Source organism: Pararge aegeria, chromosome 25 (genome assembly GCF_905163445.1).
Source record: "Pararge aegeria chromosome 25, ilParAegt1.1, whole genome shotgun sequence".
NCBI classification, from domain to species: domain Eukaryota; kingdom Metazoa; phylum Arthropoda; class Insecta; order Lepidoptera; family Nymphalidae; genus Pararge; species Pararge aegeria.
The window spans coordinates 11402579-11428703 of NC_053204.1; the positions used below are offsets into that span (position 1 = coordinate 11402579).

General features: G+C 44.1%; 1 protein-coding gene across 1 annotated transcript; it reads right to left on the reverse strand.

Annotated features, from left to right (window-relative positions):
- Positions 1-1665: 1665 nt before the first annotated feature.
- On the reverse strand, positions 1666-25546 carry LOC120634772 (RNA-binding protein 25-like). Its single transcript, XM_039905547.1, has 21 exons — positions 25142-25546; positions 23696-23852; positions 22999-23223; positions 22778-22942; positions 20142-20248; positions 17160-17443; positions 16346-16468; positions 15258-15323; positions 12639-12815; positions 12369-12530; positions 12184-12296; positions 11939-12108; positions 11776-11873; positions 10496-10664; positions 9944-9985; positions 9564-9623; positions 8624-8723; positions 7498-7632; positions 6613-6842; positions 4982-5137; positions 1666-3809 (listed from the first exon to the last, which is right to left on the reverse strand). The coding sequence occupies exons 1-21, from the start codon at positions 25217-25219 to the stop codon at positions 3717-3719; spliced, it is 2910 nt and encodes a 969-aa protein (XP_039761481.1). The 5' UTR covers positions 25220-25546; the 3' UTR covers positions 1666-3716.
- Positions 25547-26125: the final 579 nt, after the last annotated feature.

A 26125-nucleotide genomic window follows, 5' to 3' on the forward strand; every position in this document is an offset into this window, starting at 1 on the left:
ACTAAAATTGAATTTAATTGCATTATAGTCGTAAAAATGTAATAGGCCCGTTTTGACATTTGTGCAAGACCATAGAATGTAACTTGGAACGAAACTGAAAGAAACAATAAAATAAAAATCAATTACATACAGTGTTTTAAAAAATACGTAAATTTTTTTGGGACGTTAAATAATATGAAAGAATATGTCGCGAGTATTCTTTTTGCGCTTACTTTTTAGTAGCATGCAATTTATAATTCTTGCGAAACGTTCCGAAAACAGTTACGTTCTCAGTCTTTTTATTTTTTTATACTAGAGCTGTAACCATTTTTTTACTGAATATTGAAATTAAATATTGTGTAGTTATCTTTACTGCAAAGAATGAGCTTGGTTCTCAAAATGGGTTCTAAATAATGAGTCTGAGTTGATGTATCTGACCAAGCGGCACATGACTGAAGCGTCCCCGCGCGCACTGCGCAGTTTTTCGTTCCTCATCTTGTAAAGTTGACTGTGCGCTCGTTTAAGTTTGATATATATTGTTTACTATTACGTTAACTATGGCTCTTCTATTTTGGACATTAATTTAAACATAGTGATTTGACTCGATTTTTGTGTTTGTTGTTATATAGTACTAACTCTGTTTCAACATGTTGAAAAGTGGACGTATAATCAACAGCCAGTCACGCGTATTGGTTGTGAAGTTAAAGGAATACTTTGAACGTACGAACACTTTACAATACATAATAATATCAATCAAGTACTGATACAAACTTGAATTGATTTATCGTGAGTATCGAGTCCCGAGTCTTATGGTTCCATAACTAGTTACGTCGCGATGACAAATGTCAAAACGGGCCTATTACATTTTTACGACTATAGATATAGATATATCGCCCAGGTGCGTTTTACACGTATGCATTTATAAAAAATTACAAAATTAAAAATAAAAGTGTGACATACAGCTAACTTTTTAATCTTCTACTCTCTATAGTATAGGCGATTGCAACGCTTGCTGCCCAGCACTTCAAACAAAATTTCATGCCACAAGACAGAAAGCCCACTTTTCAATACTTGTAGAATTTCTTTTAAGGTTACAACGCAATAAAACTACTGTACTTTTGAAATATTTTATTATTAACATTACCTCTTGCCTGGCACCAGTCAACGATGATACTCCAACATCCATCCAAAATTCCATCCCTCAATCTCTTGCTCTCTCTCCCCACCTCACTCTCTCTCATTCGATTAAAAAGAGTTAACACTAAAACGCCACTTACTATTTGACGTTACTTCGAGGTAGGTATAATGTTTGCCAGTGAAGAACCTCTGGTCAAAAAATAGACTAATGGACAAAAATAGACAACTGAATTTTATTTTCCCAACGTTCACGGGACTAGCAAGTGTCAAGTACTATCTCCCGATAAACTATAAAATCTTAATATGACACATTACGTCGTGCATTGCTCATCTACGGGGAAGAGTAGGAATAGAGTCTGAAAGTTTTGATTACATATACCATTGCTTTCAGCACAATGGTTACCCATCTAGCGATAACAACTCTATAACATGGCGGAGTATCGCTCGTGCTTAGCTTGCAGTGATGAAAATAGTTATTATTCTTTTGTAAAATGTTAAAAGGAATGTTCTTTTTATCGCACGTTAATCTTATATGAGTAAAAGATTGGAAAATTTTAATTGAAAATATTTATTAGATTATAGTAACTTTTGACGTCTACCACAATATGAGGCATATAGCTCTAGAACAACATCTCACTGGTATAACTGAAACTCAGTCGCAATCCAGATATTTAGTTGTTGGCATTGAACTGTTTATACATAACAAAATTAGTACAGTGCACGTCACGAAAGTTGGAAATGTTGGCGGTGAAGATCTTACACTCGGACATTTAATTTTTAATTCTTGTACATAGATTTTTTTTTATTATTAACGTTATAAGATAAATGTTGTAAGTGCGAACGCCTTGTCTGTCTGTCTTCAAACGGTTCTAAAACATTATCAGCCCTTTGTTAGTAGGGCGGTATGAGACTGACAAAAAATAAATTTTAATAATAATACCTCATAATAGGGGACAGACGTCATGACCAACTTGCGTGATGTCACCCGTAAAGGAATAGAAACATTACAAAATGGCTTTCGTCTACATTAGTCTTAACATTTAACTTAACTCAAGCTTTACAGAGGTGACCTCGCGCGTCTCTACAGTTTAACATCTTATGTACGTACGTAGTGTTTGTTACTTACTATACATAGTGGTACGAAGAGCATTTACATTTCGGAATTTATCAAAAATCATTATAAACTGTGTAAATACTAAATAGTACATTATCATACAAGTGCGCTAGTTGACAATTAAAATCAGGGCGCAGATGACAGGTTCATCTGTGGTTAGCTGGTGAGGGATTCGCTTGAACTCGGGTGTGGCGACGTGAACTGTCTTGCACGAAGACTCAAGCGACTATTAGATCTCTTGCAATCGAGCCCAATCAAGGAGATATCGCCTATAAGCTTATGAAATTGGAAGGGGTCCGGCGACTTGTTACCCCAATCGGTTTCTAGAGACCATCGTACCGGTACGCTGAAACGCTTGACGGCAAGACTTTGTCTAGCTAAGCTAACTCGAGCTAGCGGCAACCTCCACAAGACCTGACCCAATTTAAAATTATAAATTCCCAAGCTCACCCGAACCGGGAATAGAACGCCGCAGCTCCCACATCGTCAAAATATCCAAGCCGTAGGCGAGGGTTTCTAATAGCGCCAGAGTTTAATTATCAATGCGCTCGTTTTCCAATACATTCGAACGTAAAAGTCTCCGAATATTACCCTCCTACGAGGTTTATTGGTTAATAGACATACTTTTCAGGAAGATTGTGCAACTTGTGCGGTAATATTATAATCGCACAGCCACACTGTAATAGTGTAATTTACACCGGTGACGTTCTGCGAGCAAATGTACGGAAAATATTAAAAAACTTAAGCGTAATATTTCTTGTATCTGCGCTTCCTGTGAACAGCGTACACTTAGAAATCAGTTTGGAAATATTGGGACTTGCTTTAACTCGTATGAACGTATTCAATCTTTGAACCCGTCTTGAACAGCATGAATCAGATTTTTTAAATATGACAGATTTGGAGCCGTGCGCAAATTTAAAGCCCCGGACTTATGCTGGGAAAATAGCAGGTCAGTTATGAAAAGGTCCGCGTAGCAACATTTTTAATACATTTATTGCATGGCCAGCTACATGAGACAGCAAACTGTAATATATAAGGAAAACAATGATGTTTAACGAGCTATTCTTCTGAAAACCCTTGCATTGATTCACAACATCTGCATGGAATTTTATTAGTTCTTTATGCATATTAAGCTACGCTTAGCAATATTCGAATGAAGGCCAATTTTACGATTATTAGCAGTTGAAAATTAACATTTAGAACGCTTTAGGTATTTAGTATCTTTATGGAATAACTTCGCTTCATATTTAAATTTCTGAAGCTTTATTGTTTTTTTTTTTATTATATTTTTGTTGACTATTCAATGGAAAGACTCATTCTGTGTCGAGAGGGCGGGTTCAGTCCAGCACGCTGTGGCCGACAGTGTTAGGAATGTTTAGGGCTTGTGTTCACAGCTAGCGCAGACGCTGCGTGTACGTAACGCGGGTGTCGCGCGGTCGTCGCGCGGGTGTCGCGCGGGTGTCGCGCGGGTGTCGCGCGGGTGTAGCTACTTGTGCAGGCCGGCGCGCTTGGCCTCCAGCTCGTAGATGAGCAGGCGCCACATCTTCACCACGAACACCTCCGCCTCCTCGTCCAGCACCTGCGGGACGGGTCACTACGTCACCGGCCGCCTCGCAGCAGCGGGAGTACGGCGTCGCGTACAGTTAACGGCAATCAAATAGAACGAGGTTTTTAATTATTAACTAGAAAAATAATTTAGAATGATTTTTTTTCATACATACTGGCTGGTCTCGGAACAAATTGGATGTGATGGGCAAGTCAAATATATGTTAAAAACAGTAGTATTTTCTTAATATCTCTTGTTTTAGTATAGTGCTGCCTCCATAACTACATAAACGTAAGACACACTACGAAGCCGGCGACCGCGCTGAATACCTACGCTTGAACGATATTATTCTTTACCCTTGTACCCTAATTATTATTTTCATGACTTTATTTTTTCGTTCGTACTTAAAAAGATGAAATTAACTAATTCACAACTGATTGATATTTCTAAGTATTTCAATAATAACGAACCTTAAAAATAAATTATAAAATACTTATTAATGTCAACCGTTTTTCTGTATGCACAATCGGTTACGTTTTTGAGTAAGTGTGTCCCGATCTCTTTTTACAACACTGAATGTGTCTATTATTAGCTGCTTTAACTGAGTAAGACTACGGGCGTCTTCGGTATATACTAAGTGATTCGAAATTTAGCCCAGAAATAAAAATCAAGTGTTGTTAAATAGGGGGTGTCTTTGCTGGCCAGTTCACTGGACCACCGCGGCCCATCCACCTGCCACAGAATTCAAAAGTCGTGCACCGCTTAAACTTTCACCGGATTGTATGTAGAACCGCTCGGAGCGGCGACTGCGGGCACACAGGCAAGCCGCGCGAACAATTTCCGGGAATTAGGAATGTCGGGGCATAATGTAGGGTGGCTATGATTACTTTTTTTATTGAATTACTGTTTTTAAAGTTTTAGTCTGAAAAATTACTATGAATGAGTAGAATTCATAAAAACAATAAAATTCTTAATGAGATCCTAAACTTAAAAAATAATTAAGTAACCATGCCACGGGCTTCTAAATCATTTACCTATCACAACCTATTTTTTTCAAGACGATCGGAATGTTCACCCAGTATAGAGTTAAATCAAAAATGGCTCGATAACTGGTAAAATGGTTGGACAAGCGGTGTCGTGTGCCGTGTGGTCGTGTGGGCGTGTAGGCGTGTGCCGTGTGGGCGTGTGGGCGTGTGGGGGCGTACCATCTGCACGTCGTCCAGGATGCCCTGCGGCGCGGAGCCGGCCAGCACCTTGCTGCAGATGAAGTCCACGAGCGTGGGCTCGGGCTCGCCGATGTACTCGATGATCTTCTTGTTGATCCACGGCCGGATCTTCTTCTCCATCAACACGTTGTCGATCTGCGACACGGGACACTCGCGTTACGATGTGCTCGCAATTACGCTAATTATTCCTCTACAACCCTCCTTAGCACCCCGATTACTTTTTACGACGACCCAGACCAAACTCCTAATACTTAACTATAGTCGTAAAAAAGTAATAGGCCCGTTTTGACATTTGTCATCGCGACGTAACTAGTTATGGAACCATAAGACTCGGTACTCGATGCTGACGATAAATCAATTCAAGTTTGTATCAGTACTCGATTGATATGATTATGTATTGTAAAGTGTTCGTTCGTTCAAAGTATTCCTTTAACTTCACAACCGATTCGCGTGACTGGCTGTTGATTATACGTCCACTTTTCAACATGTTGAAACAGAGTTAGTACTATATAACAACAAACACAAAAATCGAGTCAAATCACTATATTTAAATTAATGTCCATAGTTAACGTCAATATCAAACTTAAACGAGCGCACAGTCAACTTTACAAGATGAGGAACGAAAAACTGCACAGTGCGCGCGGGGACGCTTCAGTCATGTGCCGCTTGGTCAGATACATCAACTCAGACTCATTATTTAGAACCCAGTGTCGTCGCTTTGAGTACCAAGCTCATTCTTTGCAGTAAAGATTACAACACAATATTTAATTTCGATATTCAGTAAAAAAATGGTTACAATTCAAGGAAAAAAAAATGACTAAGAACGTAAATGTTTTTGAAGCGTTTCGCAACAATTATAAATTGCTTGCTACTATAATATATATGAATACTCGCGATATATTCTTTCATACTATTTTACGTCCCAAAAAAATTACGTATTTTTAAAACACTGTATGTAATAGATTTTTATTTTGTTTCTTTCAGTTTTGTTCCAAGTTACATTCTATGGTCTTGCACAAATGTCAAAACGGGTCTATTACATTTTTACGACTATATTAAGACTAAGTAACAAAACAGTCAATCAAAGCCAGTCAAATAAAGGAGGGAGAAAAAAGATATTCATAATATTGCTGAAAGTGAGGTTAGGTGTACATTTTATCATATCAAAGAGAAATGACCATTGAACTTTGTTATTTAGGCAAGTCAAAATATTAATTAACATCTGATTAGTTTTATTAAACTTATCAACAATACAAATAAACTTATAACTCTATTTTAGAGCTGGCAGGTATATATATATTTTTTTTATTACTAAAAATATGGTGTTTACACAACCAAAAACGCTTTCCGAGTTCAGAGTCTAAACGCTTTCCGAGTTCAGAGTCTGAACGCTGTCCAAAATAACTGCGTCCAACTTTGCCATCCTCCCTTTTCCTCTTTATAATCCTACTAATATTACAATTGTGAAAGTGTAGATGTCTGTTACTCAAGCACGCAGAAACGGCTGAACGGATTTGGATGTAATTTGGCATATATGCAGCCTTTGACATGGAAAAGTGAAAAAGGTTTCCCGCGGGAGTGAAGCCCCCAATCGCAGGCCGCGGCGGTACCTGGTCGGTGTCGAGCTGGTACTGGAACAACTGCTCCTTCTGCGTGGGGATCTTGTCGATGAGGCTCTTGATGTGCTTGCGCTTCTCCTCCGCGCACTTGCTCTCCTTCTCCCCCTTGTCTCCCTTCTCGCTCTTGTCCCCCTTCTCCCCCCTCTCCCCCTTCTCCCCCTTCTCCGAGCGATCGCCGCCGTCGGTTCTTTTACTCTTGTCTTTGTCTTTTTTGTCTTTACCTGTAAACGTGACATAATATTTATTGTACATGGATCCACCATGGATCTGTAGTACTCTCTTTGACGCTCACACTCTAATAAATTGTTTGTTGGTATTGCACTTTTTTTGTAATGAAAAGAATGGTTGGAACGCGTCTGGTTTTGACATAATTTATCAGGCCCTATAAAAATTAAAGAGACCAGAATTCACGGAAACACTGCTGTTATTTGTTATTTAAATTATGGCAAACTTAAAAAAAAATAGATACTTGTTTATCCAACTGATTATCAATCGAAATTTCCAATCATAAGTCGTCTTAATCGTAGCGTTTTTTAAAAATAAGTTGATATTGTTTATCATTTAGCACAACAAGAACGTCGACTTTAAGAGATTATGACGAGTTAAATTACTCCTTTAGGTAACTAGGCTTGCTCCATTTTAAGATCCTAGGAACGCGACTGCATAAGAAGGCTCAGTCATTCAGCGGGCGATGAAGAGAGCAATGTGGGGAGTATCTCTACGTGATCAAATCAGCAATGAGGTGATCTGTAGAAGAACCAGAGTTACCGACATAGCTTTAGCTAGCGAACCGATGGACGGGTTCCAAGGTGCGGCAATAGCGACCGCGCACATGTAAACGCAGTTGGCTGGTTGCTTTTGGAACCTTCAAAAGACCTCTGTCCAGCAGCGGTGGTGGTGGCTCACCGCGGTGGTGCGCGTGCGTGTGGTGCGCGTGGTGCGCGGGCGGCGCGTGCGGCGCGTGCGGCTCGTCGTCGTCGTCCGCGAAGGCCGCGTGCACGCCGCGCCGCTCTGCCGAGGCGCCCGGAACGAGCGATTAGTAGGCAACTGATCGGGCGCTGTCGGAATACCGAGCGGCGACACCCAGGGGAGTCGGCACATCGCTTAAAAACAGAGCAACACTTCACAGGGCATGCAAGAAGCACGTCCTGCAACATGCCGCGCTGTGTCCATCAATTTGAGGCTTCAAACCGGAACACAGCATTGCAACAATGCTGCTTAGCGGCAGATATAAATATGCCTTTACTTTCCCGGATGAGCTCTGTCACAAAAAGCTCTACGACTACTAGTTATGTGTGTTTCAAGGAATAAGAAGATCACTTGCTTCAACTGTGAAGGAAAACATCGTGAGGAACTTGTAAAGCCTGATAGTTCTTCATGATGTGCTTCACACGAAACTCACCAATCCACTAGCGTGGTGGACTACACAATGAGATGTAATATTCGCTGGCCAGAATTGGCTACTATTACGACTTATTAAAACATAAGCAAGATCTAGGCGAATACAAATTACTCGTAAGGAAGATTGAACGGGTTTAATGACTGTTGTTATTGGGAATTTTATAGAATGATTGTCAAGTAGCGATGTACAATCCACAGTATCCGTAGCAATCACAGAATTAGGACATACAGAATTCTCATTTAGCCATATCGCATGCAGTTTGTGTCCAAAGTCGAAGAGGACACCCCGAGCACGCCTCACTTCACACTCCTCCATTGTTCCTCATTATATGGTAAACGTTTAGAACATTAGAGGTAAAATAGTTACTGTCAACTGCTAAATTACTAAAGTGCCTGTCCGAGAGACACTACTAAAGTGGGAATGGTTTTTGATGCTTCAATGGTGTACACGAGATTGTGCATAGCCCTAATGCCGTGGTGTGTGGGCGGGGCGGGTGCGTGCGGGGCGGGTGCGTGCAATGCGGGTATGGGCGGGGCGGGTGCGTGCGGGGCGGGTGTGGGCGGGGCGGGTGTGGGCGGGGCGGGTGCGGCGGGTACGCACCTCTGGGCGCGGCGCCGGGAGCGGGCGGCGGCGGGTGGGCGTGGCGGAAGCTGATGCTGATGGGCGAGCTGCCCGCGCTGCCGGCGCCCGCCACGCCGCCCTGCAGCGGACACACGCGTCACGGCCGAGCCTCAGCGGCCCGCCTCGCCAGACAGCCGCGTCGTGGCAAAGTGGGTTTATAATATGACTCCCGAGGTAATGTTGGACCAGTGCACCAGTTTAAACAATGTGTTAAAACATTTGTTAAATCGTGGTAGATGAATTGACAACGAGGCTGCTCGGAAGCAAGCTTCGCACTCATCTCGCACGAGATAGAAAATTTTAAATATTGTAAACTATAAGATAATGTTGAAAAAGAGCAATCTACTAAGTTTCTTGCCGGCTCCTCTCGGTGGGATCTGCCTTTCGCACTGGCGGTAGAGTCCCTACAAACAGACTGACTTGACGTTTCAAAAGTGCTCGTAGTATGAGTTTAATGTCACTGCCATCCTCCCAACAGGTTAGCGCGTTACCATCTTAGACTTATCTTATGGCTTTTTATGGTTATGGTTTTACCATACCCTTAGCCGGTTTCGAAGCGGCCTCTTTATAGAGCACCAAATAGCTCGCTGATAAATTGAAACTGTATATTTCTAATGCGGGGAACAAATCAAAACATTCCATATGCCTTTTGATTTGACTCGCTCACTCGTTTCAAATTTTTTCCCACAATCCAATATGAGGAAAAAGTAATTTTTTTTAATAAATAAAAGCTTTCATAATCGTATTCGATCGATCTCAGGACTCAAATTAATTTGCTGATAATATCTATCACTTGAGACTTGAGATCGAATTGAAATCATTAGTATATTTCTTTGGTTCTTATTTAGTAATCGAATCTTTAGTCGGTCAGTCTAGTCCGTCTGTCTGTCCGCGGAGGCTGTGGCAGGGGTCAACAAACCGTTCTCACATGGTAGCGCTCCTCGGAGGGCGGCCTGGGTGGGGTGCTCCCGCCTTCACTCTGCAACACACGCGCGGAACTCGATCAAGCTAAATTCGCTGGCGCCTATGCCTAGCTACTGTCCCACTACTGATTATTTCACTCATGCAATGGATCATCAATCATTGTCGGATCATACTACAGTCATCGTGCGAGGCGGGCGGACGGCAGCGTCCTCTGTGCCACTACTACCATACATAGGTTATGGACTGATCGTCCGTTAGAAGTTGCCTTTAATACAGCAGTGAACTTTTAGAGGCTATCGATGACGATGAATAGATCGTTAGCTTTTTTTTTTAATTTGACGTAAAAAAAATATCGTTATTTTCATTGCTACTTACGGTGTGCGAGGTGTAGTCCAACACTCTACCTCCTGAGTGGTACTGTTGTTACGACCAGAATAAACAATTTGGCTTAGTAATAGAACATAGGAAAAATTAATTAATTATGTACATAACGTCATAATCGGCAGTCGGTCACTCGCGGTTCTTAGTTTTTATCAAGCAAGTATTCTACTATTTACATAAATTTTTTTGCTATTTCTAGAAGATTCAGTATATAAACATTTTTAGTCATTTATGTGATTTTCAGGAAAACAAACAGTGCTATTGCACATAATAGTGATATAGTTTTTTATAACATAAACCAGTTAGGTTTTCACAACCTATGCACGAACAATAAAATTAACAACGAATGATCATAGACTACCGAGCAAACATTAAACTTTAAGAAGAGATAATCGTATTATTGTGCCAGAATAATTTACATAGAGCATCAATTTTATTATATTTTTGTTAGAACGTAATGACCAGAAATGAAATGACGTTTCTCAAAAGGAATTTAGAAGCAAGTTATGAGGCCATAGTTTAGGCGCGTAAGGCAGGGGCACTCACGAGGCGCGCGGGCGGCGGCGTGGCGGGCGCGGCGCGGTGGCGGTGCCTGCGGTGCTTGCGGCGCGGCGAGGGCGCGGGCGGCGTGAGCGAGCCGTCGGGCGAGCCCGCGGGCGAGTCGGCGGGCGAGCCGGCCTCCGGCGCCACGGCCGCGCTCGCCTCCGCGCCGCCGCTGTGACGCGAATGTTTCGAGCTTTAACTCTGTGGCCGTAGCTCAAAATGTAGGCAAATTTGAGCATTAACTCGTTGAAGATCCATTTACTCGGGCCCAATTTCACCAACAGAGTCACAAAAGGCATCAGCCCATGGGGCATCAAAAACAACAGTGATATTATCATAATTTACGTTTTATGACATACGTTTGACAGACCATCAAAAAATCGAGCATCAGGCGAAAGACACACTCTCACGTTAATCTGTGGTTCAAAACGACAGACAAAATAGGTTTGTTTTTTATTTAATGAGAAAAGTACAAACCAAAGCGAGCCGCGAGCAAAGATAGTGACTGAAATAATTAGCTATTTGTTAGTAGTTAATGAAAATTCAGCTTTCGTATGTTCGTGTTTAAAAAATTCATATAGTACTCGATGAATTTATTTGAAATTTTTGTGTCAAAGCTCCCAGGGTAACGGGAATTAAAACTACATTGTGCAACAACCATATAATAACACGAAGCTCTGAGTTCAATTCCTGAGTTGGTTGAAAATAGTTAATATCGATTAGGAAATTTTCAGAACAGTTTGGAAAATATCGCTTTCCATAACCGTGCTTCGGCGAGCACGTTGAGCCGGTCCCGATCATTACACGCCGATGATAATCATTTAAGCCTTTCATTCCGCATTGGAGCGGCGTGGTGGTTTTATGGTCGAAATTTTCCAAGTAATCATTTTCAAATAACGATGTCCAACTTTATCAATCGGCAGTACCTAATCGTCTGTTATATATTCAACGGACCGTTATATCAGCAATTAACTTTAGCGGCCCGTCAGGAAAGATAAACACTCGTCGGTGCACGGTGGGATAAACGAACGGTCCGTTAGCACTTAACGGGTCGCTAAAGTAATAAACATCGATCGATGAAATCGGCCGTTAAGCTAATATACTTCAAATTCTACTGTACATGAGACAAATTCTGTAAACGTTTAGCCGGCCCATCGCTCTAGCAGTTAAACGTGGTCGACGACTCGGGTCGATAGCCAGATCGGGCTAGCACATTCGATCACGGGAATCAACTTCGGGATTAGCAATTAGATAATTCAGTAGAGATACACTCAGACCCTCACCTGTCATCCGAGTCGATGGGCTCGGCCTCCGTGGGCAGCTCGCGCGTGGCCTGCGCGCGCAGGTAGCGCTCGCGCTCGCGCGCCAGCCGCTCGCGCGCCTGCGGACACACGCGTGCGGTGAGTGCGGGCGGGGCGGGGCGGGGCGGGGCGGGGCGGGGCTCACCTCGCGGCGCGCGTCCTCGCGCTGGCGCGCGCGCTGCAGCTCCTTCTCGTGCTGCAGGTCGCCGGCCAGCGTGACGTCGAGCAGCAGGCGCGGCCGGTACAGCTCGTCGCGCTGGCGCCGCGCGCGCTCGTAGTCCGCGTGCGCCGCCGGGTCGTCGGCCGCGCGCGAGCCTGCGGGCGGGCGGCGGGTGAGCGGGCGCGGCGGGGCGGGGCGCGGGGCGGGGCGCGGGCGCGGGGGGCACTCACCGAACACGGCCTTGCGCAGCTGGTCCAGCTCGTCCTGCTCGCGCTGGCGCTCGCGCGCGTCGGCCTCCGCCTCGCGCACGCGCGCGCCCAGCCGCCGCTGCAGCTCCTTGCCCCTGGGGAGGAGCGTCGCATGAAGTGCGGTACGACATGACGTCATGCTAAGGATGTCATCGAGCGACGCTCACTTGTAGTACTTGTGGTCGTCGCGCTCGTCGTCGTAGTCCTCCAGGAACTGCTTGAGCCGCTTGGCCTCGCGCTCGCGCTCCTCCTCGCGGCAGCGCTCCCGCTCGCGCTCGCGCTCGTACTCCTTGCCCTTGCGCCGCTCGCGGCTCTCCCAGTTGCGCAGCCTGCGACACGACTGCGTTAGGGGGACACCGAAGGCGGTCGATCGACCCGCTCGACGCGTACGCGAGGGAACCGCTCGGCGGCCCGTCAGGGGAACGCGTGGCACCGACCTCTCCTGGTAGGCGGCCTCCTTCTCGCGCGCCTTCTTCTCGAGCCGCTTCTTGTCGCGCGCCTCCTCCTCCACCTCCTTCTCCCGCTTGGCGTCCGCCTCGCTGCGGCCGCGAGAGCGCTCGCGGTCGCGGTCGCGCTCGCGGGAGCGCTCGTGGTCGCGCTCGCGCTCTCGCTCCCTGCGACATAGAAACGGTCGTAATAAAAATGTATGATTAGTCGAGTAACACTAGGTCTACTTTACTTTAACACAAAGTGCATACTTTCTATTACACACGTTTTAGTTAATGCAAGGAACGTAACTATTCGCGCCGTTCACCACACTCGACGCTAGATGGCGTCATACGGCCAATAGTGACGAGACAATAATCCAAGAAAAGTGAAAACTGGCATGTGACTTCTGGCAGATGACATTTGACAGTTTTCAATGATCGTTATTTTCGGTTATTGGACACACTACTTTCGAGTCGGTTACAATTTTTGTACATTACCGACAGTTCCGAGTGCAAATACATTATTGATAAATAAATATTAATAGTACAGCTTTCGTGTTGTTACTGACACATTGTAAGAACATAAACCGTCTCGTTTAACAATTTACACACACAAATCAGACTGAATGAATAAAAAAGAACTTATTTAAATAAGTTCTTTTTTATTAAACATTGTGTTCTTTTAATCGTGTTTAGTAAGTAGTGCGCGTCGCGGGGACGGCGGGTACCGGCGGCGCGCGCGGCGCACGTCGCGGCGGATCTCGAGCCGCGTGCGGATGTAGGGGTGCAGGTTCGGCGCCGCCAGCGCGCACGTGCCTCCCCGCGCACGCGGCGCCGCCAGCGCGCACGTGCCTCCCCGCGCACGCGGCGCCGCCAGCGCGCACGTGCCTCCCCGCGCACGCGGCGCCGCCAGCGCGCACGTGCCTCCCCGCGCACGCGGCGCCGCCAGGATTAACGCACACATCCGACACATTTACATTGTCTCTAACTTTCTTTGGAGGGCATAGGTAATAGAACAAAATTTATAAATCATCATGGTTTTTATAGTATAGTTATATAGTTTTTATATTGAATCGTGAATCGCATTGAGAAGGAACACGTTCCAGCCGTCAATAGTTCAAGACGTGGCAAATTAGTTTATGTTTTAAATTGATTCTTGTACTTTATTTGCTGGTTTATAATCAAATCATTTTCGTGTAGGGAAATAATTGAAATTTTAGACAGAGTTTTGACAGCCTCTATTGAACATCTAATTTATTAATAAAAGGAGAATGACCAGCACAGTATAGATTTTAGACCACTTCCAAATATTATAGTATCTCGGTAAATGTTATCACAAAATAAAGTTGATTATTCTTTTTCATTCACAATTTTTTTGACTCAGAGAAAGCTATTTTTAGGGTTATGCAAAACACAACACTGCAGGAGTTTTAGCTTATACGGAGAAAATATAGTTATTATCTCAACTCGACATAAAAACCACAAACCGGGATGAGACTGAAACTAGTACACAATGACTGAAATAAATTCAATTAATTAGCAGGCAAAATTACAGTGATTTTAACCATAGGGCGCAGACCCACCGCAACAGTAGTTTCAATTTGATTATAATAGGACACTGAGATGTTTTGAGAAAAAAAAACGATTTGGTTTTAAAGTTCTATGAAAATGAGATCATAATCGTTTATTTTTCGATTACCTCCGATTTATTATTATTACAAAAATATAGAGCACTTTTAAAATAAAACTCGAGTTAGGAAGCACTTTTTTTGCAGTCCTAAACTGAATTTAAATTATCAAATATATTATTGCTTGACACAACCATGGCCTGTGTATGGTCAATGTTCTTCAATTGGGTCAATAAAAAATTTGGCCCCAATAGATTACAACTTTTACTATGGCAAATAAACTTGGATTTTCATTGCCATAATTGTAGCGCTCCGCGGCGTGCTGGCGCGACGGTATCGCGAGTGCAATCCGCTATCGCCAGCGGAGTAATTGCGCGTGCGCGCGATAACCGCTCTCCCGCCTTATCGCACTCGCACCGCGCGGACACCAACGAGTACAGGCTCTTAGACTTCCAAGAATGCACAGAAAAGATATTTAGGACAAATAAATTGTAATGGTTTACGCTCCTTGGTTTACGCTCTATAAAAATCAACTCAAAGAATCAACTTGATTTCGCTACAGAGTTGATCAAAAAAAATATATAAATACATATTTTATTTGAGACTGGCAGTATGACTAGTATATTCAAATTAAAGTTTTAAACAATGAGCATAATATTATAGTAATAAAAGAAGGATTTATAAAATAACTGATATTAAATTTTATTACAAAACACATCAAATATTTGATTTGAACGAAAATATGTAGATTATTCCAAACTTTTCCGATATTTTCGTTTTAAAAATGAATATTATTATAGTAGGAATTTGGTACTCAGAAATAAAACATAAAACCATGTTGGTAGCGAGGGATTTTAATCTGACTACCACAAAATGGTTTTCAGTTCAAGTAATTTTACCCAAAATCGTACGCTGTTTATGTGCTATTTATCTCGTCCATTTCGACGGAAAAGGTGCCACTTGACCCACTGTAGTACCAAAATTCACCGTCCTCACTCACCTCTCGCGCTCCCGCTCTCTCTCCCGCTCGCGCACCTCGCGCTCTCTCTCCCGCTCTCGCACTTCCCTGCAATTTGTTAAGAAAACATGTTGGTCGGGAGCTGGCGGAGCGACGCGACAGAGCCCGCTGTGATGGCCCGGTTGCACCACCACAAGTAACCAAAGTAGTGGATGGTGCAAACAACCAATTCATGCTAAGAAACACATCAACTCGATTTTTGACATAGAGTTATTGAAAGTACGGAGATTAAAATTGAATAATAATTTTATTTACTTGGAACAGTTTGATTGAGTACGGTATATATAACATAAACCGTGATAACTGCATTAGTCAAAACGGTGTTGCAATTATCAGGCCCACGTTTTGTCCGTTAGAATATTGAATTAATGCAATAGTTTCAGCGTTTAGTTCCTAAATAGAAACTTAGAATCTATCATGCAATTATAATAACGCAACCAACTTGAACACAAACATTAATTTTCGGAGCCGAGAGACTATGTGGTTAATTCGGTAGATCCAGCCCAGAATGCAATCGGTTACAACCCACCCCAAGGTAGGTAAGGTATGTCGGTATGTGCAATTGGAGTGCAATCACAGTCCCCAAAAGTCAGTGGGCATTCATGGGCAATGATGGCGAAAATTGGAATACGAAGTGAAAAATTTGTAGCACTAAATGTAATGTATTTAGTCTTACCAATACTAAATAAAAAAGTTAATTAGATCTCAACCAGTCCATAATAATTATAAGAGCCGTTTCAGTGTTTTTAGCATCTAACCAACTATTTCCTTTAACTGTGTCATCTGCATATTAAACAATTAAAATTAACAATGTGGAATGAATGAGATCACAGAGCTCATTGACATAAACCAAAAACAGCGGGTGTTCCAGAACACCGCCCTGTGGAACACCATGGCAAATAGACAAAGGTTACTTTTTATCCCGGAAGAAAGGTTACCACGGGATTGGTCCAAAACCGTTATTAACGGCTAGTGAATGAATAAATAAGTATTTTAGACAACCAAACGAAGCTGGCTGTTTCCTTCGCTGCACCTGGGTGCAATCAGAGGCGGCAATCAGTTAGTCTCACCTCTCTCGCTCCCGCTCGCGCTCCCGCTCCCGCTCGCGCTCCCGCTCACGCTCGCGCTCCCGGTCCCGCTCCTCGCGCTCGCGTTCACGCTCCTTGTCGCGCTCCTCGCGCCGCTCCCGGGTCCTGCGCCGCACACGCGTTACCAATTATTCCAAACTCATTCATTTCAAGCAGGCCCGGTTTATAAGCACTTATGAAACGTCAAGTCAGTCTGTTTGCGGTGACTCTACCACCGGTCCGGAAGGCAGATTCCACTGAGAGGAGCCGGCTTAACAATAGCTTAACAATCTTTTGAATTTTTGTTTTCCGGCTCGAAGGACCAAAAGATGTGGGGTGTGGGTCTTTTGTGGAGTGATGATAGATGATAGATTTTCTAGAGATTGATAAGTCGACTGTGGAATAAATGGAATGTGTTTTAATATATTGTTTAAACTTAGTTAAAGGTAGATCTAATTTTACCTTCGATATTATGTTATTAAAGCATATACTTATCCACACAAGGATTTCCGTACTTTCTTCAGACGATATGCAGATATCACTAGTTGTCCATTTCCAGTAAGTCGATTGTTTTTGTTCATAACTACTATTTTTTTTTTTTAGGCTGCGAGGCTACTGTACATATACGCATTTCTTTAAATTTGGCACGAAGGGATTCGCGTGATCTCAGTTTATATATCGATCGCACAGCTCGTTTCTGTAGTTTCTTTATCAGCAGCTCTACCATATCAAGATCCCATACGACATTAATCTATGGCAGGATGCAAAATGAGTGAGAGCGAACATCGAGGGGCTTTAATAAGGCAAGAGTGCTCACCTGGAAGGACTACCGCGTCGGCGATCTTTATCTCTATCGCGCTCCCTGTCACGCTCCTTGTCCCGCTCCTTGTCCCGCTCCTTGTCCCGGTCCTTTTCCCGGTCCTTGTCCCGGTCCTTGTCCCGGTCCTTGTCCCGCTCCTTGTCCCGCTCCTTGTCTCGGTCCCGATCGCGCTCTTTCTCCTTGTCGCGCTCCTTGTCGCGGTCCCGCTCCTTGTCCCTGTCACGCTCGGGCTTGTCGTCCTTGGGGTCGCGCTTGCGGCGCACCACCACGTCGGCCTCCTCCTGCACAAGCGTGCGTCGGGTCAGCGGGCCCGCGGGCTGGCAGGGTGCCGTAGGAGTAGGACTTGAATTATCATTTTGAGCTCGAGCTCGATATGAAAAAAAAGGCATCAAAACACTGTCGGGAGCGCCTTCGAAACTTCTGGAGTTGTCAAAGCACCCGCAGAGCTACTCTCGTGAGGACGAGCTCCGAACTCTATCGCCTTCAAACATAAGAGAAATCTAACCCATCGACCACTGCATTCTTTAAGTTTGTGTTATTTTCGAGATCAGTTATAGAAGTTTGGCCACAATGGTGCAAATTCTGTTGTACAATTTTTTGAACTCGAGTAAATCGGCGGCTCTAAAAATCGTACATTCCTGCAAAGAACGTAATGAAAAGGATGGCATGACTTTTGAATGTTCATGTCTATTTAGTTTACTTCAGAGATTTGTGTGCAACAAAATTGGTACCAATGTTTATTTTGATACGAGGAATAGAATTCAGAACATTAATTTTATTGAAATTATCGAAGCAGTTGTCGTTCGGAGAGTGAAAAGGTCGTTCTTAAAAACGAAAACATCTTTCTGACACACTGCATCGCCGAGAATGCATCGAATCGGTCTCCCGCTCCTGGATTTGGGCCTCGTTCGCGGCCCGACCGGTGCCGACAGTGGGGCGGCCGCAGTGCACTTACGCGGATCCGGCGCGGCGCGGCGGCGGCGGCGGCGGCGGCGGGCGGCGCTCTCGCGACGGCCCCAGCACACGTCACGACTCGTCGCGTTAACCGGGCCGAGCCCGACCGAGCTCTCGGCAAGGCCCGTTGGCAATAGCCGGTGGTAACTACGCTTCACTTTGGAAGCTGAAGTCGCATATAGCGACTCGATTAGTCTGAATGGTCGGATGCATCGCATCGCCATCGGTACGTTCGCGGGGATTTACCTCCTCGCGCCTTAGCCCGAGCGGCGGGACGCTCGCAGGCCGAGAGCGCAGTCGGGAGGCGAGTCGCTCATCCATAACTCACGAATATGGAATCGCGACCGATGGCTGCGCCGCTCGAGACGCATCTTATCACCCAGCTCTACGAATGTGACCAAATGCCGACTTTGGCGTAGATATTTTTTCGGATGAAATACTCGATGAATCTCGACCGGTCGTTCGCCGAATGACATAATAATACATATGTATATAATACTTGTTTGTGTGCCTAGTGTGCCAACGTCGCAAGATGAAATGAAAGGAAATGGAAAACCAGAATATGTGTGATGCCATAGCTCCAGTGTGGGCCGACTGTCTCAACTACACGTTCTCCCAATGTTTCGTCTGCTGTGAAGCATTTAACTTATAACAACCAGCTTTGTAACATAAGCATGCTCCTGCAACGTATATTTCTTCAAATGGAAATAAACTAGATTACGCAGTTTGCTAAACTTTGTTGTGGATACGTTTTTATAATATCCCGAAAGCACCCTTGCATAAGTTTTTCGATGACAAAGATTCGTGGAAGCAAATGACTCGATACCGAAAATTTTCCCTCATCGTTTAGCCCAATATGAATTGGCCGTGGGACGGACTGCGGTAATCCACGAAAAGGGTCAGAAAATCAAGGTCAAGATTTGGGTACTTCCGAAGACTGTAACTCATTGACATATGTAGTTGAAACAGTCTGCTTTCAAGCAGTTAAAGTAAAAAACATAATATGATAACTAACGAAACTGTAAAGTGATAGTGTAATAAATGAAAAAGGTATAAGGAGAAATCTGTTAAAATACATACAATTGAATGAAAATTCGATAAACCTCCGACGTCTCTCAGACACGCATCGCAATCGCATCAGAATTGAGCGATATAACAACCCGACACGCGAACACCATACGCATGTTTACTATATCTTAAATCGCGACAATCTACTTCTTCGATTATACGCGCTTTGGAAACGTGTGCTTCTGGACAGAGTATGCATCGGGTGATGCTTTTGGAAAACCTATTTTTTAGGAATGTTCTTTTTCGGAAATGAATGCTTTAGGCTTGCATTTAGAGAAAATATGTTCACTGTACAGTGTAGTACAGTACAGCACATTTCCATCGTTTCTAACAAGTATTTTGGAATCTGGAAACGAAACGCGTGTCGGTAAGGAGCGCGTGGTCGCGGGTCGGGCGCGATGCGCGCGGGCGCGGGCGGGGCACTCACCCGGCGGCGCGGCGCGGCGGCGGCTCGGCACCTACCGCAAAGCGAGCCTTAGCGCGCACCGCCCCCGCCCGCCGCGGGGGCCACTACCCGCCGCTACTTCTTAATGTGCTGCTATTGTGTACGACACTCAGTCCAAGTCGAGTCGGTCGGTGAGGGTCACATTTTCGGGAGGTATCTCAGGGCTGAACAAAATTCTCTTTATTTAACTTTAACTATTCCCTACGCCATCCGAGGTCGCATTACCTACTTTGTAACCATTTTCGACATACTGTTCGATCGATAAAAAATAAATTATTCACTCCCGATCCAGTATTTTATATAGGTTAGAATAAATAAAAAAAACTAACATAAATACATCTTTGACAACTTCTTTGCGATTAAATTAGCTAAGTCCCAGTTCATCCCCTCCTCGTCCAATTTTTGTACGGTGTGAGCTCACTGCGGAGGAGTGTTCGAGGGCCTGACGCGGGGCCGGCGCGGCGGGCGGGGTACGCGGCGGGCGGGGGCGCGGCGGGTGGCGGCGCACTTACCTTCATGCTCTCTCGGAACTTGCCAATCTCGCGGTGGATGACGTCACGCTTCTCCTCCGAGATGTCCGCCTCCTCCAGCACGCGCGCCGTCTTGGAGATGGCCTCCTCTGCGACAACACTCCGTGAGCGCGCGCCAGTGGGCGGTGCCCGCGGCGAACAAAGGAACACTTCAAAAATGCAAAGATTAACTTTGCATTTCTCAAGTGTTCCTTAATTTTTTGACACGATGGTGTAAAGAGCGGTCTTATATTAAACAAGAAATGAAAAAACTAGTACTCTTCAGGAGCAGCTTTAAAATGGTAGCTGAAGCAAACTAATAACTTAATAAGTAATAAGTGACGTCTGAGTGTGGGATTTTTCTACCTACGTTTACGTTTCGATCGCGTGATATTAGCCACAACTTTTTTCAAAAACTTGTACACAAGCCAATGGCTTTAACAGGAGAAGAAACGGTGCTAGAAATTATGCTCACTGAAGTGGAAAGAGCAACGACAACCTGCATTTCCAACGAAATGCTCAAAGAAAACAAAGACGTCTTAGTACCAATCCTTACATACATATTTAATGACGTTTTAAAGAACGAGTTGATTCCAGACCAGTGGACAACATCAACAGTTGTCTTACTGCATATAAAGGGAAGCAAGGATGACGTAAACAATTATAGACCTATTTGTATAATGTCCAATATCTACTAAGTTTTTGCTAAAGTGATTCTCAGTCGTATTACTAAGGTACTGGATGAGAATCGAGGGAGTAGGCAGGATTCAGAATTTCAAACAAGTTATTGAAAAAAGAAAAGAATGTAACACTCCCTTCTGCTTTGTAGACTACAGCAAGGCCTTTAACTCACTCGAACAAGAGACAATCTGGCGAGCACTTAGGAGTGGAAATTAAGTATATCAGAATATTGAAAAGTATCTAATCTCTATCTAAAGAAATAGTAAAGCAAAGATAAAACTAGAGAAAGTAAAAAAAGAAATAAAGTTAGGTTAGGTGTAAGTCAGGGTGATCCAGTGTCACCGAAACTGTTTACAGAACAAACTGTTTCTAGAGAAGATTATCCGCCAATTGAACTAAGATCAAAGAGGAAGTCTTACAATCAATGGAAAATCTGTCCCATTTGAGATTCGAATAAGAAGAATAAAAAGACATATAGGAAATGCATGGAATCAGTATTGGAGCTTAAAAGAAATATTAAAGAATAAAGAAATAAGTATGGCGACAAAAAAAAACTCTTCAACACATGTATTTTACCAGTACTTACATATGGGTGTCAAACTTGATCCCTAACCAAAGAACAAACGAAAAAAATTTAAACTTGTCAGAATGCAATGAATAGAAGCATGATGGGGATAAAATTGACAGACAGATTCAGAACAACAACAATAATGAAATACACCAAGACGAAAAATGAAACAATCACCATTAAGAAGCTGAAATGGAGATGGGCCGGGCATACCGTAAGAGGACCGGATAAATGGAGCAGGACATTAATGTACTGGCATACAGGTAACTTTACAAGGTAACGGGCAGGCCATTACAAAGATGGGTCGATGACATTAAAACTACAGCAGGTGGCTGGTAAACAGCTAGAAACAGAAAACTGTGGAAAAAGTTGAAGGTTTCCTTTGCCAACAAAAGGCAAACAGATGTGGTTGCCGAGGCAGTTAACTAATAATTATTTTAATAAAGTGAACTTAGGAATAATCATGTCATCACATCAACCGATAGACGTCCACTGCTGGACATAGGTCTTTTGTAGGGAGTTCCAAGTTCCACGATTCTGAGCCGCTTGGATCCAACGGCTACCTGCGACGCGCTTAATGTCGTCTGTCCACCTCGTTGGGGGTGGACCAACGCTGCGCTTACCAGTACGGGGCTGCCATTCCAGCACCTTGGGACCCCAACGTCCATCCTTTCTGCGAACTATGTGCCCGGCCCATTGCCACTTAAGCTTCGCGACTCGTTGAGCTATGTCGGTAACTTTGGTTCTTCTACGAATCTCCACATTTCTGATTCGATCGCGTAGAGATACTCCGAGCATAGCTCTCTCCATCGCCCGCTGAGTGACTCTAAGCCTTCTTATGAGGCCCATAGTTAACGACCATGTTTCAGAGCCATAGGTCATCACTGGCAACACGCACTGTTCGAAGACTTTCGTCTTCAGGCACTGAGGGATTTCTGACGAAAAGATGGCACGGAGTTTCCCGAACGCTGCCCATCCGAGTTGGATTCGGCGGTTCACCTCCTTCTCGAAATTGGACCTACCTAACTGGATCGTGTGTCCTAGGTATACGTATTCGTCAAGAATTTCGAGTGCAGTGTTCTCAACGATTACTGGTTGAAGCGGAACATGAGCATTAGACATAATCTTCGTCTTGCTCATGTTCATTCGTAGGCCAACCTGTTGAGAAGCTCTGCTGAGGCCATCGAGCATCGTATTTAGGTCTCCCAGAGTCTCTGCCATTATGAATACATCGTCGGCAAACCGAAGTTGAGAACCGAATAATCATGTATGTAACCAAAATCAAACCACACCTGAATAAAAGCTATTATTAGATGTGAAGTAAGGTCTTCGCTAGCATAGAGTAAACAGATGGGGAACAAAACGAAATATCTTTTATGGTCAGACGCACCTTTCTGCAGCAGCTCGTAGTTGTTGATGTCCTCCTGGTAGTCGCGGTACAGCTGCTGCAGCCGGCGCTCGGCCGCGGCGTCGGCGGCTCGCTGCGCGGCGTCCAGGTAGCCGTCGGCCTCCGTGCCCGGCGCCGCGTCGTGCGCCAGCCGCGAGCGCTGCTCCGCTGCAAGCACAGGGCTGTAGCGCGCGCGGCGCGGCGCGGCGGCGCGGGGTACGTACTCTTGTAGGTGTCCACGAGCGCCTGCATCTTGCCGTCCGTGCGCGCCAGCAGCGGCTTGTCGGCCAGCGCGCGCTCGTGCAGCAGGCGCACGCAGCGCAGCGCCGCCTCGGGGCCCGCGAACTCGCAGAAGCCGAACGTGCTCACGCGCTTCCAGCTCACCACCGCGCCGCACGCGCCCAGCGCCGCGCGCACCATGCTGTCCGGCGCGCGGCTGGAGATGTTGCCTGCGCGGGGCGGCGGCGAGGATTTACATTTATTCATTGAGAGAAGTCGGGAATGAATAAAAGAGCAACGGTAAAAGTTTCTGCCAATGGTCTTCTAGGAAAAGACAGCATTCTGAACTTGTAGTACCTAGTCATTTCAAGGTAACAAGTAACATGAATTATTGAGAAGCTCTATATACAGAATTAGTCATCATTTTACTCCTTGGGGAGAGGGAGAGGGCTATAGGGTGCAGACCCCCAACACTGCTTTATCGCACGTTGGTGGGCTTTAATGATATCATTATTAAATTAATACTTTAATAGTAGGTCAAAAGTAAGGAAGAATAATATTCGTAAGAATTAAATTATTACTGCTAAGAAACTAGGTTCAATAATACTATTAATTAATGTAATGATCTCAGTTCCATCCTGCTCATTGCTTGTCTTGAATTGAATACCGGCGGTGTTAGCACGGGGCGGCGCTCGCACCTACCTATGAACACGGTGACCGGTGGGCCATCGGTTTCCTTGGCTCCGTTGGAGGGGCGCTGCCGGTGGGCGGGCTTGGCGGGCGGCGGCGGCGGCGGCGCCGGCAGGAGGGCGGAGCGCCCGCCGACCGCACCGCCCGCGCCGTATGCACCCACCATTACCTATGGCAAGGGGAAATAATTTAAATTATATTTTTTTTTGCAGGCACAGTCTCCTCCCACAACAATGCTGTAGTCCACCACACTGGCCCAGAGTGGATTGGTGGGCTTCACACACCTTTGAGAACATTATGGTGAACTCTCAGGTATGCAGGCTTCCTCACAACATTTTCCTTCATACAAAACTGCTGACACTGCAGGTAAACACATATACCCTGAGGTGGCTGCTCTAAGTTGCAACCAATATTGAGTGGCAGTTATACATAGTTGACTCCAAGAAGTTAAGAAGAATATTGCTTAAGCAGCAAGGGCTGTTACATCATTTACCATAACTCATTAGGACATAAGCAAGCAATGCCAACAGTGGTATTAAGGAAAAAGTCCTCTATATTCTGGTTAAGTTGTATACAAACCACTAAAACAGATTACTGAAACCGTGACGATTCGTTAGGAGCACTTTTTGCATATATATTAGGAAGGCTTACAAGCTTAGGTTCACTCTGCAACCTAGGCTGCATTTCTTGAGTGAACTAGACTGACTAAAGTGACCCTATCACAGCCAGGGCTCGGAAAATAGCCTTGCATAAACTGGTTAGTTTTGGTTTAATTAATGTTATGAAATTGTTTGCTAATAAGAACAGTAGTAGAACACTAACCTATAGCATTTTGGTTAGTTCAATAATTTAACCGGTAAAACACAGAACATTACAACAAATGGTTTTTAACCAAAATTTTCCCGTAAATTCAGATTCCTGATCACGACCTATGTGCAATTGACAGTGCCACCCAACAAAGTGCAGAGACAGGCCCTCGGCAGAAGGCTGATGGAAAGCAATGATTGGATGCGGTTGCCTATTTACTTGGACCTTCAAAGTTATATGTTAGGAGCTAGCTCTTCATGAATTACCAGCATTTGGCCATCCATTATACTGGTTCAATGCCCTGGCTATTCATCTTCGCACATTCAAATTGTGGAGGGTAACTTTAATCTATGAAATCTTGAAAAGGCAAGAACTAGAAACTAGAAAATTGTGGTAACTTTGAGGGCTTTAAACTGTAAATTACAACAGAAATGGTATCAGCTAGTGCCAGGCACATGAATAGTCACATCCCTATGGTTACCTCAACTAACTGTTTGTCAGGTTACTTTCAATGGGTTTATTTAAAGTTTGACAAACTAGTAACCTGCTAGTCGGGTTTCCCGAAGTATACTAGTTCATACGAACGTTATAACGTAGATATCATAATTATTCGGTAATTGCTGCATCAAACAACGATAGCGTTAAACTTACGTGAGTCGGCATGGGCATGGTGACGACTCCCTGGGCGAGCCCGTAGGGCACGAGCGGCGGACGAGGCGGATAAGACATCGCACCTCACGTTTCGGCACAGAAATAAACGCCACTCATCTACCTGTTACAATATTTAGTGAAACCGAAATCCCAAGTCGACGTCCACTAAGACGCGTATACTTAAGTTCCACAGTATAAACTACGCCGTCTAATAGACAATTAAACACCATAAGAGGTTAACATTTCGTTTACTGCAGTTTAAGCGAAAAACAAGTAATAACTAAAACTTCACGTTTTCATCTTTCATTATCAAACGACATTACAAATCAGATTACAAATCAAATCGGCCATGTTTTTCTTGAAATTTACCAAAGAGAATTTAAGTTTAACACAGATACAGGAGAATTTCACAATTTAAAATAATAGTCACAGAATGACAGCACATTATTATAACAACTATTTACACAGAAAAAATGGAGTGTAGTTATTCTCACTGAAAAATCCCTTTATAGATTACCCCAAGACCGAACGCCTCGAAAATTTTAAACGAAATATAACTGGACTGCAATAATATCAAAAATTTAATATTATTTTCTACCTTACCTTTTGATGATCCTTCCTTGATCCAAGCTAATTTACCGTTAAAATATGGTGGCATCAGCGTTTAGAAGTTTTCGAGTGTTGCTCTTTCGGCTTTTCTGACATTTGTAAGTATTATAGAAGAACTTACTTCTCAGATTTTCAAGTCTAATTCCTTAGATAGTTGGAAGGTCAGATGTACCAATGTCAAAATCCCAAAGGAATGTACAAAACAAAAACTATGGGATTTGTCTTTGGCTCAGGTGACTCATACGACGGTAGGTACGACAATTTCATGCCTATGTACGATTTCATGCCTATAGTAAAAATGTAATAGGCCCGTTTTGACATTTGTGCAAGACCATAGAATGTAACTTGGAACGAACCTGAAATAAACAATAAAAT

What these genes read in the sequence shown, in the direction of transcription:
- LOC120634772 (XM_039905547.1), bottom strand. Translation starts at nt 25,219, where the DNA reads ATGTCTTATCCGCCTCGTCCGCCGCTCGTGCCCTACGGGCTCGCCCAG. An exon ending in AGAGAGCGGGAGCGCGAGAG is followed by an intron (nt 12,816 to 15,257) that starts GTGAGTGAGGAC and finishes TCTATGTCGCAG; the next exon opens with GGAGCGAGAGCGCGAGCGCG. An exon ending in TGGACTACACCTCGCACACC is followed by an intron (nt 9,624 to 9,943) that starts GTAAGTAGCAAT and finishes CGTGTGTTGCAG; the next exon opens with AGTGAAGGCGGGAGCACCCC.